The sequence below is a fragment of the Micropterus dolomieu genome, linkage group LG14 (assembly GCF_021292245.1).
Source record: "Micropterus dolomieu isolate WLL.071019.BEF.003 ecotype Adirondacks linkage group LG14, ASM2129224v1, whole genome shotgun sequence".
In the NCBI taxonomy this organism is placed as follows: domain Eukaryota; kingdom Metazoa; phylum Chordata; class Actinopteri; order Centrarchiformes; family Centrarchidae; genus Micropterus; species Micropterus dolomieu.
In genome coordinates this window covers 4,987,371-4,999,830 of record NC_060163.1, presented here as the reverse complement: position 1 = coordinate 4,999,830, position 12,460 = coordinate 4,987,371, and the positions used below count along the sequence as shown (strand labels likewise).

At 41.4% G+C, this 12,460-nt stretch overlaps 1 protein-coding gene across 1 annotated transcript in view; it reads left to right on the top strand.

Annotated features, from left to right (window-relative positions):
- The window catches only part of LOC123982471 (glucagon-like peptide 2 receptor), a 12,211-nt gene extending 3,465 nt beyond the window's left edge, over positions 1-8,746 (top strand). The window contains exons 4-13 of the mRNA XM_046067997.1: positions 1,521-1,642; positions 1,864-1,970; positions 2,495-2,651; positions 2,807-2,966; positions 5,125-5,185; positions 5,270-5,336; positions 5,635-5,723; positions 6,061-6,199; positions 6,290-6,331; positions 7,056-8,746. Of these exons, the coding sequence (XP_045923953.1) occupies positions 1,521-1,642; positions 1,864-1,970; positions 2,495-2,651; positions 2,807-2,966; positions 5,125-5,185; positions 5,270-5,336; positions 5,635-5,723; positions 6,061-6,199; positions 6,290-6,331; positions 7,056-7,424 (1,313 nt within the window). The 3' untranslated portion in view covers positions 7,425-8,746. The remainder of the gene's footprint in view (positions 1-1,520; positions 1,643-1,863; positions 1,971-2,494; positions 2,652-2,806; positions 2,967-5,124; positions 5,186-5,269; positions 5,337-5,634; positions 5,724-6,060; positions 6,200-6,289; positions 6,332-7,055) is intronic.
- Positions 8,747-12,460: the final 3,714 nt, after the last annotated feature.

Below are 12,460 nucleotides of genomic sequence, written 5' to 3'. Positions count from 1 at the left end.
AGTATTTTCAAATAAATAATGAATCAAATTACTATGAGGAAAGGAGTTACTTGAAGTGATGGATCCACAGTTCCTGAGCTGTATTCCAAAGGGCTGCATATTCATATGTAGGGAGGAACTACAAATGAAACGATCAATCAGATTATCACCGTTTTATAGGATCAGCTTGATGATAATCTTGTATGTACAGTTTAATGCCAGCATTCACTTCTTTCTTCTAAATACAGGTAACAGGCTCAGTCCTTGAAAGCCTGATAGCTAAACGGACCGCATACTGGGAGAACTGCAACAGAACTCTGGCAACAAGCACACTCTCAGAAAATGGTAAGACAGCCGTCAAGTGTTCTTATGTTAATTATCTTGATTGTTATTACCTATGAAATCCTTATTATTCTTGTTTTACAGGGATCTACTGTAAAGGAACGTTTGACATGTTTGTGTGTTGGCCCCATTCATCTCCTGGGAATGTGTCGGCCCCCTGTCCTTCTTACTTACCATGGATCAGCGAGGGTAATGTTACCTTTTACCACTTTGCTTCAAAAGCAACTATTGTATGAGGTCACAAATAAATAAATCATTGTAGCTTTTACCATGTACTATTCAGACTTTTTTTTGCCAATTTATTTATTTTAGGCGAATCAATCACTGAGTGAATCACAAGATGCTCTACGAGCTGGTCACAGGTTACGTGTTTAACAGTGCACTTAATTGCACAGTCATATTTTAAATGGGAAGCAGTAGCCATTGGCCGTGCCAGCTGCAGCTATGGAGAAGAACTTAATCTAATCTTCTGTCTCTAATTAGGTTTTAGTCATGCTAGGCTCTAGGGATGGCAATTTTGGGCGGGTGGCTGGTCCACTGCTTTAGTCCAGACAGAAATATCTCAACAACTTTCTAAAGGATTTCCATGAAATTACATTTATATCCCCTTCAGAATGAATTATAATCACTTTAGTTATCTTTATTTTTACATCTAGCGCCATCATCAGGTCAAAAATTTTATTTTTGGTTTATGAACAAATACCAGCAAAACTGATGCCATTCCCATCAGCCTTGTGAAATGTTAGCAAGCTAACACGTAAACTCAGATGAAGAACTGCTAAACATTGTTTATATATATATATATATGTTGATAGTATTTGTGAGCATACTGACGTTGGCGTTAAGCACGGTGCTTTGTAGTGATGAAAGCGTTGCCTCATGGAGCTGCAAGCTTAGCTGAATGAAGACACTTCCAAAATGGTAGTGATTGGCAAATAATTTGAAACTGCTGAATGACTTCAGTAAACCAAAATCATGTACTGTACTGGCTGTCCTACCAAGATATAGTAAAAGGAATCACTTCCTCTGGATAAACAAATAAAAGTGAAAAGTGACAATCCAATTTGGAATTTAGCTGTATAATAAGGCAACTTCCCAGCACAGGTTAAAATGATTAACTGCCCAGTCACTCAGCCCCTCCTCTGACTTCACTGACAGAAGAAACCGTGCCTATCAATGTCACTTTCACTTACCTGCAGACAGCTCCAGGAAGGCCCACCGAGAATGCTTAGAAAATGGGAGATGGCGACAGAGGGAGAATTCCTCCGATCCCTGGAGGGATGACTCAGAATGTAAGGAGGACCATTACTTCAAAGACAAGGTGAGGAGGAGACATAGTGTCAGCCCCTCTAAGTGTTGGAGCTGAAAATCCAGGTGTGTGTTTGGTGATTTGTGGTTTCTCATCTACCTTTAGCCATTCTTCAAAAGCCATCAGGGATTGCTTTCTTGACAACTATCCTCGAACGTCTTTCTTCAGTAGAAATATCTGAAGAGGTGTTGTGTTCTCTCCATTAATTCCCTTGTGTGTGTGTGTGTGTCCAGGAGGATGAAATGCTTCGCCAGACAGCCCTCAGGCTCATCTCTGTCATTGGCTATTCCCTCTCCCTGTCCTCTCTCACACTGGCTACTCTCCTGATGGCCATGTTGAGGTCGGTGGTCGAGGGGTTTCTGACGTTCATGCAGACAAAGTGCACATTTTGTTGGCAAAAGAGAGCAGATAACGCTGTTTCATTAAACATAGTCTTATTTGGGGAGCTTTGTCCATCGTTCCTCTTAATTAGGATGAATTATGAGACAACAATTTGCTTATAGAAATGGTGGCTAATGTAAGAAAATAACACACTGGTTGTGATAAGATTTGCTTCACTTGTCATGCAGCTTCTGTAGACATTCAGTAATGACACAGGACAGATTCACTAGCTGTAACTACACTGATGATGAAGGCCCACAAGGAAGATGAGGCATCAAGAGATATTTACTTAGACTATGAGGATGATCAATCATTACAAATGACATTATAAAAACCATGAAGCATTTCCGTGTAGTTTCATTTAGCTTGATCATTAATCATTGCCTCTTATGTCATAACATATGCTCTCAGTAATGTTTTTATAGTTGCACAGGAAGTATGGATCAATGCCTTCCTCAAATTGCTCCTGTATCTGCTTACCAGGAAGCTCCACTGTACCAGGAACTACATCCACATGAATCTGTTTGTGTCATTCATCCTGAGAGCCACGGCTGTCATTTCTAAGGAAATCATATTATACATCATGTATAACAACCTGCCCAAGGACGACCCTGGATGGAACGCCTACTCAAGCTCTGCGGTATAAACATACTGCCTTATCATTCACATATCAGTAGATATTTAAATACTGGGCCTTGCTGATTCTGTTATAGCTGAATCCGAGATGTACAGTACCTGTGAATTAACAAAAGCTAAACCATTCGCAACACTCATTTTAATTATTTTTCTCAACAGATAGCGTTGATGTGTAAATTCTCCAAAGTGTGCATGGAGTACTTTGTGGCCTGTAACTATTTCTGGCTCTTAGTGGAGGCCATTTTCCTCCACACGCTGCTCTTCACAGCTGTGCTGACCAAGCGACGTCTGCTGAAGAAATACATGCTGCTAGGATGGGGTAAACTGTGAATGAATGATTTTGTGTTTGTGTTTATTCATCATTCATAATTCCCACATCTCCACATACAGCTGTATGAAGTATTGTTCCTGAATTTTGAACCAAGTGTCAAAGTATTTACGCCTGATACAAAAGGATAAGTGATCCTAATATTTATTTCTTGTCAACAAATCCCATGAAAAACTGCTTATATTGTTATATTATTGTGTGTAAGCCTGATTCTACCCCTGTGCCATAGAGCTACATTGATGTTGCACTGGGTGACATCATTACCATGAACACATACACTGTAGTTTATTTTGACTAAGTCCCATATACAGCGCTTTCCCAAATGCTCACTAGAATACCAAATATGGATTAATGCCCCACTGGAAAAAGTTCCCGACAAATGCACAATTGTCCCCTGCTGTATGAATAACATTTGCTAAAAACAACTGATTTAAAAATAATTTAATTGAAAAGGATCATTTGTGAGCTGGGCTTGGAGCTGAAGGCCCGACACAGGGAGAGAGAGACCAACTAAACATACACTAGTTTCAAAAGTTTTGAGTCGCCTGCCTTTACATGCACATGAAGGTTAGTGGCATCCCATTCTTAATCTGTAGGGTTTAATATGGAGTTGGCCCGCCCTTTGCAGCTATAACAGCTTCAACTCTTCTGGGAGGCTTTCCACAAGGTTTAGGAGTGTGTTTATGGAAATTGTTGACCATCCTTCTAGAAGTGCATTTGTGAGGTCAGGCACAGATGTTGGACGGCCTGGTCTCCGCTCTAATTCATCCTAAAGGTGTTCTGTTGGGTTGAGGTCAGGACTCTCTGCAGGCCAGTCAAGTTCTCCACACCAAACTCGCTCATCCATGTCTTTATGGACCTTGCTTTGTGCCATGGTGCGCATTCATGTTTGAATAGGAAGGAGCCATCCCCAAACTGTTTCCACAAAGTTGGGAGCATGAAATTGTCCAAAATGTCTTGGGATGCTGAAACATTAACAGTTCCTTTCACTGGAACCAAGGGGCCAAGCCTAACTCCTGAAAAACAACCCCACGCCATAATCCCCCCTCCACCCAACTTTACACTTGGCACAATACAGTCAGGCAAGTACCGTTCTCCTGGCAACCGCCAAACCCAGACTCGTCCCTCAGATTGCAAGGTAGAGAAGCGTGACTCGTCGCTCCAGAGAACATGCCACTGCTCTAGTGTCCAGTGGCGGCGTCCTTTACACCGCTGCATCCAACGCTTTGCATATTACTTGTAGATGTAAGGCTTGGATGCAGCTGCTCAGCCATGGTAACCCATTCCATGAAGCTCTCTACGCACTGTTCTTGAGCTAATACAAAGGCCACATGATGTTTAGAGGTCTGTAACTATTGACTCTGAAGAAAGATGACAACTTCTAACGTACTGTGCGCCTCAGTATGCGCTGACCTCGCTCAGTGATTTTATGTGGCCTACCACTTCGTGGCTGAGTTTCTGTTGTTCCCAATCACTTCCACTTTGTTAAAATACCACTAACAGATTGACCGTGGTATATTATATTTAGTAGGAAGGAAATTTCATGAATGGACTTATTGCACAGGTGGCAACCTATCACGGTATCACCTTTGAATTCACTGAGCTCCTGAGAGCAACCCATTCTTTCACAAATGTTTGCAGAAGCAGTCTGCAGGCCACACCTGTGCCCATGGTGCCCAACACCAGAATTCAACGTTTCGAAGGGGTGTCCTAATACTTTTGGCAATATAGTGTCATTAGGATAACAGCCTTATCCTTTGATACTTTTTAATACCTAGCAGTTTTTGCCCACATGTTTACCCTGTCTTGATCCCTGCACACCACCAATCCAACCCAGCAACATTCGCTAAAAACCAACACATGGATTGCACCAGTTTTCACTGAAGTTATTTTTCTAGAAACAAAACCTTGCCACAGAGGAATTTCAAAGATGCACCAGTCATACAAAAAGTCTATACATAGTGGCTTTAAGAATGATCAACTTCTTTTGATAAACAAACCAGTCACAGCTTAGGGTCTATGGGACATTTTGATATGATCACACACAATCAAACACAATTTATACATTAACAATTCATTTATATTCATTCATAAGAACGATCTACCGATGGTAACATGTTGCATTTTTTATGCTTTTATTACTTTTCAGGAACACCTGTCTTGTTTGTAACACCATGGACAGTTGTCAAGATTTTATACGAAAACACAGAGTAAGTGTTTAATTATCAACGTCACAATAAATGAATCAAAATGTTCTCCATCACTTGACTTTTTACACTTCTTTCATTCCTAAGATGCTGGTCAATTGTGAACAGATGGTTCTGGTGGATAATAAGAGGTCCGATTACTTTATCAGTGCTGGTAAGTCAAGATTCTGAACCAGTTCTTGTTTCTAAAATTCATAGTAGCGTTATTCAGCCTAATGACCATGTTAGTTACAGTTGCGTCATGTTGCACCTGTGAGTCTCGTTCCTCTGCTGCAAGCCATCAATAAATTTCACACTGATTTCATACTGCGTTTAACGGTTCCTGTCTTGTGAGGGCATGTGATATTAAAGGTATAGTGTAGTAGTCACAAGCATTCTCAGATGCACATTTTCATTTTTAATTTTTCATTTTGATGCATTTTCTCTAAATCTACATTGGATGTGTATTGCAGGTCATTTTCTTCATATTCATCAAGATTCTAATGCTGCTGCTGTCCAAGCTGAAAGCAGATCTTGTGAAATTTACAGACTACAGATACAGGTATTTTCACCTGCCTTGACTCACTAATGTAACTGCTTCCAAGTCAGCAAACATGTTTGACCTTGAGTGCTATATCCTAAGTGCTGTCTTTAAACAGTACAGTAGGTTCCTGGATTAACATTTAAATGTTAATCACTCCCATGTACAGCAGAAATTTAAATGTCACCACATAAACTCAGGCATCTTCATTCCACCTTAAATGTCATCACAGGAGGGACCCTCATGCATATATTTACAACGCTTTCCTTTCTCCCACATTTTACACCATTTTCCCCCTGTGTGTGTCCTAACAGTCTGTAATTATGCACCACAGTTTATTTTTGTTTATGCCCTTCAGCTTGGCCCGAGCAACACTGGTACTGATTCCTCTGCTGGGAATCCATGAAGTGGTCTTCACTGTGCTGATAGATGAATGCGTGGAGGGCAGCAGTCGCTACGCCAGGAACTTCGTCAACCTCACTCTCAGCTCATTTCAGGTAACACCTGTAAAGTTAATTACATACCTGACAACTCATCTTGTTCTAAATCCACATTAAACATGACTTGTTATTTGTAAACCTTTTCAGGGATTCTTGGTTGCTGTGCTGTACTGTTTTGCTAATGGAGAGGTATGTTTCTTCTTCTGTATGTACTGTGATTTTCATGGATGTTGTAGAATCATAATTGTGTATACTATGAATTGTGGAACTTAAGGCAAAAAGGGAAGAAGTCAATTGTTGGTTTGGGCTTTTTTAGCCTCTTTTAGCTCATTGTTTTGGTTTGCCACAAACCAAATTCACTCACATTAACCTCATTCCCAGTAGCAGAAATGAATGCTCAAACCACCTGTAAGCTACCTGCCCAGCACCAAATGACAGACAGTTAGCAAATTCACTTTGCAGAACTTTATTTAGCTCAGCTATACTATCAGTAGACTTATAGAACGTTGAATCATCAGCGTACATCATCATAACTGCTCTAATCAAAACAGGGAGTAGGACTAGTAAAACTGAAATGAGGAAAGTACCCAGGCATTTTCTTGGGAAACCCCACATTCAAAATTTGTTTAGTTGAAAAACAACAGTTAAAGTAAACACTTCATTCTATTAGTCAAGTACAGCAACTATTCTTCCAGCTGACAGCATTTGCAGTGAATCCGTATGCCAAAGTTATTTCAGCAATAGTTGGTTGATAATATCAAAAGCAACACTGAAGTCAAGCAACACAGCACCAACATTTGTTTTGTCGATTGATCCATTTATCAGTCATTTGCGTTAAAGCAGTACAGGTGGCCTTCTTTGAAGGCATGTTGAAACTGACAGTTAATTATTTTCTTTACTTACTGGAATTTAGGTCCAAGCTGAACTGAAGAAGCGCTGGCAACTCTTTCTGTTTACCAACCACTTCCAGTTCAGGAGCTGTTTTCAGGGTGTGCCGCTCAAACATCTGTGGAAGTGCACTCAAGTGCACCGCCCACACTGCTCTCGGCAGAGTTACTCCTACGACGAGGGTGGCACCTCCACAACGCACCCACATCTGCTTCAGGTGGCTGTACATGGAGGAGGTGGGGGGCTTGGACTAGGAGAGGTTAAAGGCCAGGGGTTGATGGGCTGTGACACAACAGGGCTTGACTTTCTCACCAGGAAGAGCCTGTCCAGTAGTGATGGAGAGATAACGCTCGGGGAGACCATGGAGGAAATTATAGAGGAGAGTGAGTTCTGATCTCCTTTATTTTGTTGGTATCACTTAACATTAAGTGATGCGTACTGACAAATACACAGGGAAAAGTGAAGGAGAAATTAGGAAACATATCCTTCCATGAAGGATCACCAACCAGGCAAGGGTGACAAGGGTGAAAGTGAACATCAACTAAGTTGAGTCTTGGGGCGTTGTCCTGTAGATGGGCTCTGTAAAATCTAGACCTTCATTATTTGTTTATATTGTGCATTTGTATTCCCAAATAAAGCCATCTCAAAATAGTTGACACAGACAACCTTATGGACGGGTTACACGACGAAATCCTTGCTAAATTAGCCGAAATACAGGCTTGGTAACTACTTGCAGGGCTAGTTGGTGAGCTAATTGCTAACACAATAGAAAGCTGTTTACTCCCTCTTGGCAGTAATCCCCTAATTTGCTAGCTTGCTAACAGAAAGTAAGCAAGCGTGTTAGCTTGGTCGCTAGTGGGACGATTCCACACATTAGCAACATTATCAGGAGATGTATTTTTGCCATCAACTCCTCTTTAAAATCTCCAACAGAGGAGGGTTAGCATAAAAATAGAAGTGGATAGTGTAACACAGTTAAAAACTCTGATTGGTCAGTACTGATCTTGTTCAGTACTGTCAGGACGGTTTGCTGTCGATTCACCAAAAGACCAAGAAAGATTAGCATGGATTTACATAAATTGATCACAGTGATTCCATTTGGACTTAATTTATTTTACTGTGAAATGTCACCGTTTTAAATGCTGGTGTAGCTAGACCTTAAGTACTGATTGGTCTCTGGGTCTCAAATACTGAAGTTTCTATGTGTAGTCGAATGTGTGCACTATAAAGATCCTATGAAGTGATGTTATTACTTCCTTAATGTGATGTACAGAAAGTTTGATTAAATAGGAAGGGCAAACAGTTAAATGGGATCAATGGGATTTCTTAGGTTCAGCATGGGGTTGCCACTGTAAATGCACTGTTTTCATGACTTATCTACGGTAACAGCGTAAACATACATTGACTTACATGCAACTGCAGGCATTTAAGGTTAAGTTTGTGCAATTTTGTACTCACAGAAAAAATGTACAGTGCAGCTAATACTAAACAAATGCAACAGCAGTGTTTTCACAGTTTTATGTACCATGTAACATCTTACTATATCTGGCCAGTTATAAATATCCATATGACACAACATCTGGATTGATATGTGCATATAAATACAATGTATTTGTTGTCTGAATGTGAATAATGCAAAGGCTCTATGTGCAGCAAGTTTTAAAGGCTTTTCCTGTTTTCTATGCATTTGAAGCTTAAAATGTATCAAAGATATTGTTGTACAGGTAAAACTATCACACAATTTGTACATGTAGCTTCACAACAATGTATGTGCACAAATTAAACAACAGTTAAACTGTTAGTACTGTCTTATTATGGACCTGACAGACCAACAGCAGCTAAACTTTCCATTTGGGATTATTATATATCATTGCTGGGATGAAATGGCTTTGTAAAACATTTTGGCTACTCTCCATAAAACAGCCTTATTCCAGGTGGGGATTAAATGAGTCCAGCCAGATCTTAGGAAGCAGGTATAGACCATTTCCACCTACACAGAAATTCTGCAAAATATATAATGCTAATAACTTTCCTACCTTGGAATCAAACTCGATTCTCTGGTCTCTGAATGCTGATAATGATTCAAAAGAAGCACTTTCCTCAGTGTTGTATAATAGCACAGCAGCAGCTTTTAGGTCGATCACTGGTATTTACATGTTGTTGAGTTTGCTGTTTCACCACTAATTTTACAGTCAACCCTGACCTGATACAACTTAGTACATTGTTGTAAAATTTACATAATGCAAGTTATTTTTGCTGCCAAAGGTAGGAATTTCATGAAGCTGCAAGTATTGAGGATAGGAAATGTTGTAATGTTTGTAACGTGAAACATCCCCATCCTATTTAATTATAGGGAAATTAAACAAATTTATCAAAACTCTGTTATTAATTTGATCAGTCTCTTCAGAAGCAATTGAATTCTTCCAGATTGACCTTGTTTTCAAAGAAATCATAGACAACTATGACGACCCAGTTCTTGCGGGCCCAGTTCTCAGGAAGAAGCAGGACTCAACATTACTTCTCATTCATTGTGTTAGAACACAGAGCCAGCTTCTTTTCAGAAAGTTAGCACAGAAGAGGTTTTGTATCTGCCCACCAGCTCCTAAATAGCTTTTTTTCTTGAAATCATTTAAAGGAGCCAGTGACACCCATAGCTTAGAGGGCTACACCTATACTCATAGAATCTGTCGTTACAATATGTAACTATTTCATATAGGCTTCACCCTCCGCGTTACAGCTGCGCCACCGCTGCTGGAGCTAATCGCGGCCATTCTAGTCAATGCTTGTAAGTCCACCAGATTCGGCCGCACCGCATCCCACCAGCATCTATATTTGATGGAAGCCCCATCAAGCAGAACAGAGCACAGAGCTTCCGGGCAGGAAGTCAGACACAGAATGGCATAGAAAATCCGGTCAATTTTCAAAATAAAACACCCTATCATAAAACTACATAAAACACGGTTAAAACAGACACAAAGAAATAATTTAACTACATAGCCTACTTAATCATAGTAGAAGCACAAAAAGCAAGCACTAATGACCAAATCAACAAAATCTAAACATGTCAGCAAAATCAGGCAGGCAATGCTCCTTGTGGGATTTGCAGCCTGCAGAAGGCAGAACAAAACAGGGTCACAGAGAGCTGTAAAGAAGGTAGTAGAAGCACAAAACGGACAAATTAATAACAAGTCAATAATGTGGGGCAGGCTACACGCTCCGCTGCTGAAACGCTTCTGAGATGTTTCCAGCGGGCGTTAATGCCAGGCAAAACCACGGCACAGCTGTAACGCGACACAGCCGGAGTCAGTGGACTTTGGCAGTAAGGCGATGGCTAGTGGGTTAAAGGCGAAGCAGGATGAGTCAATGTCTCATCAAGCGGTACCACCAAGCACAGACACACTTGCCCAGAGCACTAATACAGCAGCCCCCACCCGGCATTGCACAATGCGTAACGCTGCATTACACATGCCCAAATGGCACATCATCGAATATCTCATATTCTCCATGCCCTAACAAGGCTGGGGACAGAGAGGAGGGCCCCTGCTGGTGTAGAAATCAGTTCCAGTTGAAAACAGAGCAGGGCTGACATGAACGGCAGCTCTCCCTGTGCAGCTCTCCCTGTGCAGTCCGGCGAATGGGAGAACGCATCGCATGTCCACAGATAACAGTCACTCTGACTGACTTTTTTTTTTTTTTGATCCACCACCGCTCCCTTGATGGAGGGAAACGTGACAGGACTGCACTTAGATGGCTGACTAACGGCCAACGCCCCGTGCTACTGGGCCAAGCGGCCGCTTCATGAATGACGACGAGAGTTCCCGGAGGAGCCCACTGGTCACTGGCAGAGAGGCGGAAGCAGATAGTACCCCGGTAGTAGTGCACAGCTTTCAATCTCATGTGCACGAGAAATGAACCCACTAGCGATAGCCTTAGAGGGCGAAGCCCAGGGCTGGACTGGGACAAAAGATCGGCCCTGGCATTTTTGGCCCACGCGGCCCACCAAAATGTGTCAGAGACCCCTCACCAATACTCCATCAGATTAGGGATGTGACGAAACACTTAGCCCATGAGACGTAACATTGCACAAGATTGGGGCCATGACATGACAAGAATATATTAAAATAGGCCTACTATTTAGAAAAAAAAACTTATTGATAAAAGGGGTCTTGGGGTCCTCCCCCAGAAGATTTGAGCATTAAACACTTAATTTCCTGCATTCTGGAGACATTTTCTGCACCAAGGAAGCACAAAATTCAGGTGGCAGGTGAAAATTCAGAATATAAAAATATAATAGAATATTATGCAATAATCAGTAGCTTATTATCATTTTTAGCTTAAGTTACTTTTTTCGTTGCATTGCAGGCTTATTGTGCAAATAAACCTTTTTCATAGCATTTTTATTTGTTAATTAACATTTCTTGGTGTAAGCTATTTTTCAGAACATTTTTAACAAATGCATTCAAAAAGTGGTGGGTAGCCTACATGTCCCCAGCGTCCCCACTGTAAATGACCCTCCCTTCCCTACAGGTTGAGCTACTCCATGCTTACCGAGAGAAGGAGTTATGACATTTTCCTCACCCTATTTGAAAAGGAAGACCATTCTCCTCTCTGTCATGGTGGCGAAGTGGTCAATAACCAAGTAAAAGAATTTCCCACTGGCTTTTTCGTCCTCTGCAACAACAGGCAGTTGAAGTTTGGCGCTACTAGCTAGCCACACTGTATGGATCTAGTTTTCCTCATTGAACGTCCAAGAAACACATGGCAAGAAACAGAGAGCAGAGGGGGCTGGTAAGAGATGTGATTGGGCCGGCCCGGTGTCAGTATAGGAAATTACCCAATGGGTCGCTGTCCATGCTTTATGGGCCGATCGTTGGCCCATTTAAAAAACAAAACAAAAAAACTGTTACATAATTTACTTATACCGGCCCCAAAGGTGCGTCGGCCAGATTACCAATCCAGCTCTGGCGAAGCCTATACTAAATCGAACCATCGGCATCGCCAGGTCATTTTTCCAGGGCTTTAGCCCCAAAAGCTTTGACTGTAGCCCCCAATGTAACTCAACAACAGCAACAAAAATATTTCCATGTTAATAAGCAATAATCTTCATGATGCAGCCTCTCTCGCAGGTCTGCAAAGAGCAGAGGCTACTGGAAATAATATTGCTACATTTTGTTTAAAGTTCACTTAACGTGACCCCCCATCGTTACTCAGCCTGCCTGCGTTTAGAGGGAGCACGAGAGGAGAGAGAGAGAGAGAGAGAGAGAGAGAGAGAGAGAGAGAGAGAGAGAGCGCATTGCTCACAGCTTCAGGGCTTTATCCGGACTTCTGAATCGTCCCTAGCAAAATTGTAATCAATACATTTAAATAGAAATGTTGTCGGTCAGTGTCTAGTCAGTGTATATGCTACACAAACGGTTAACAGTCGCTGCA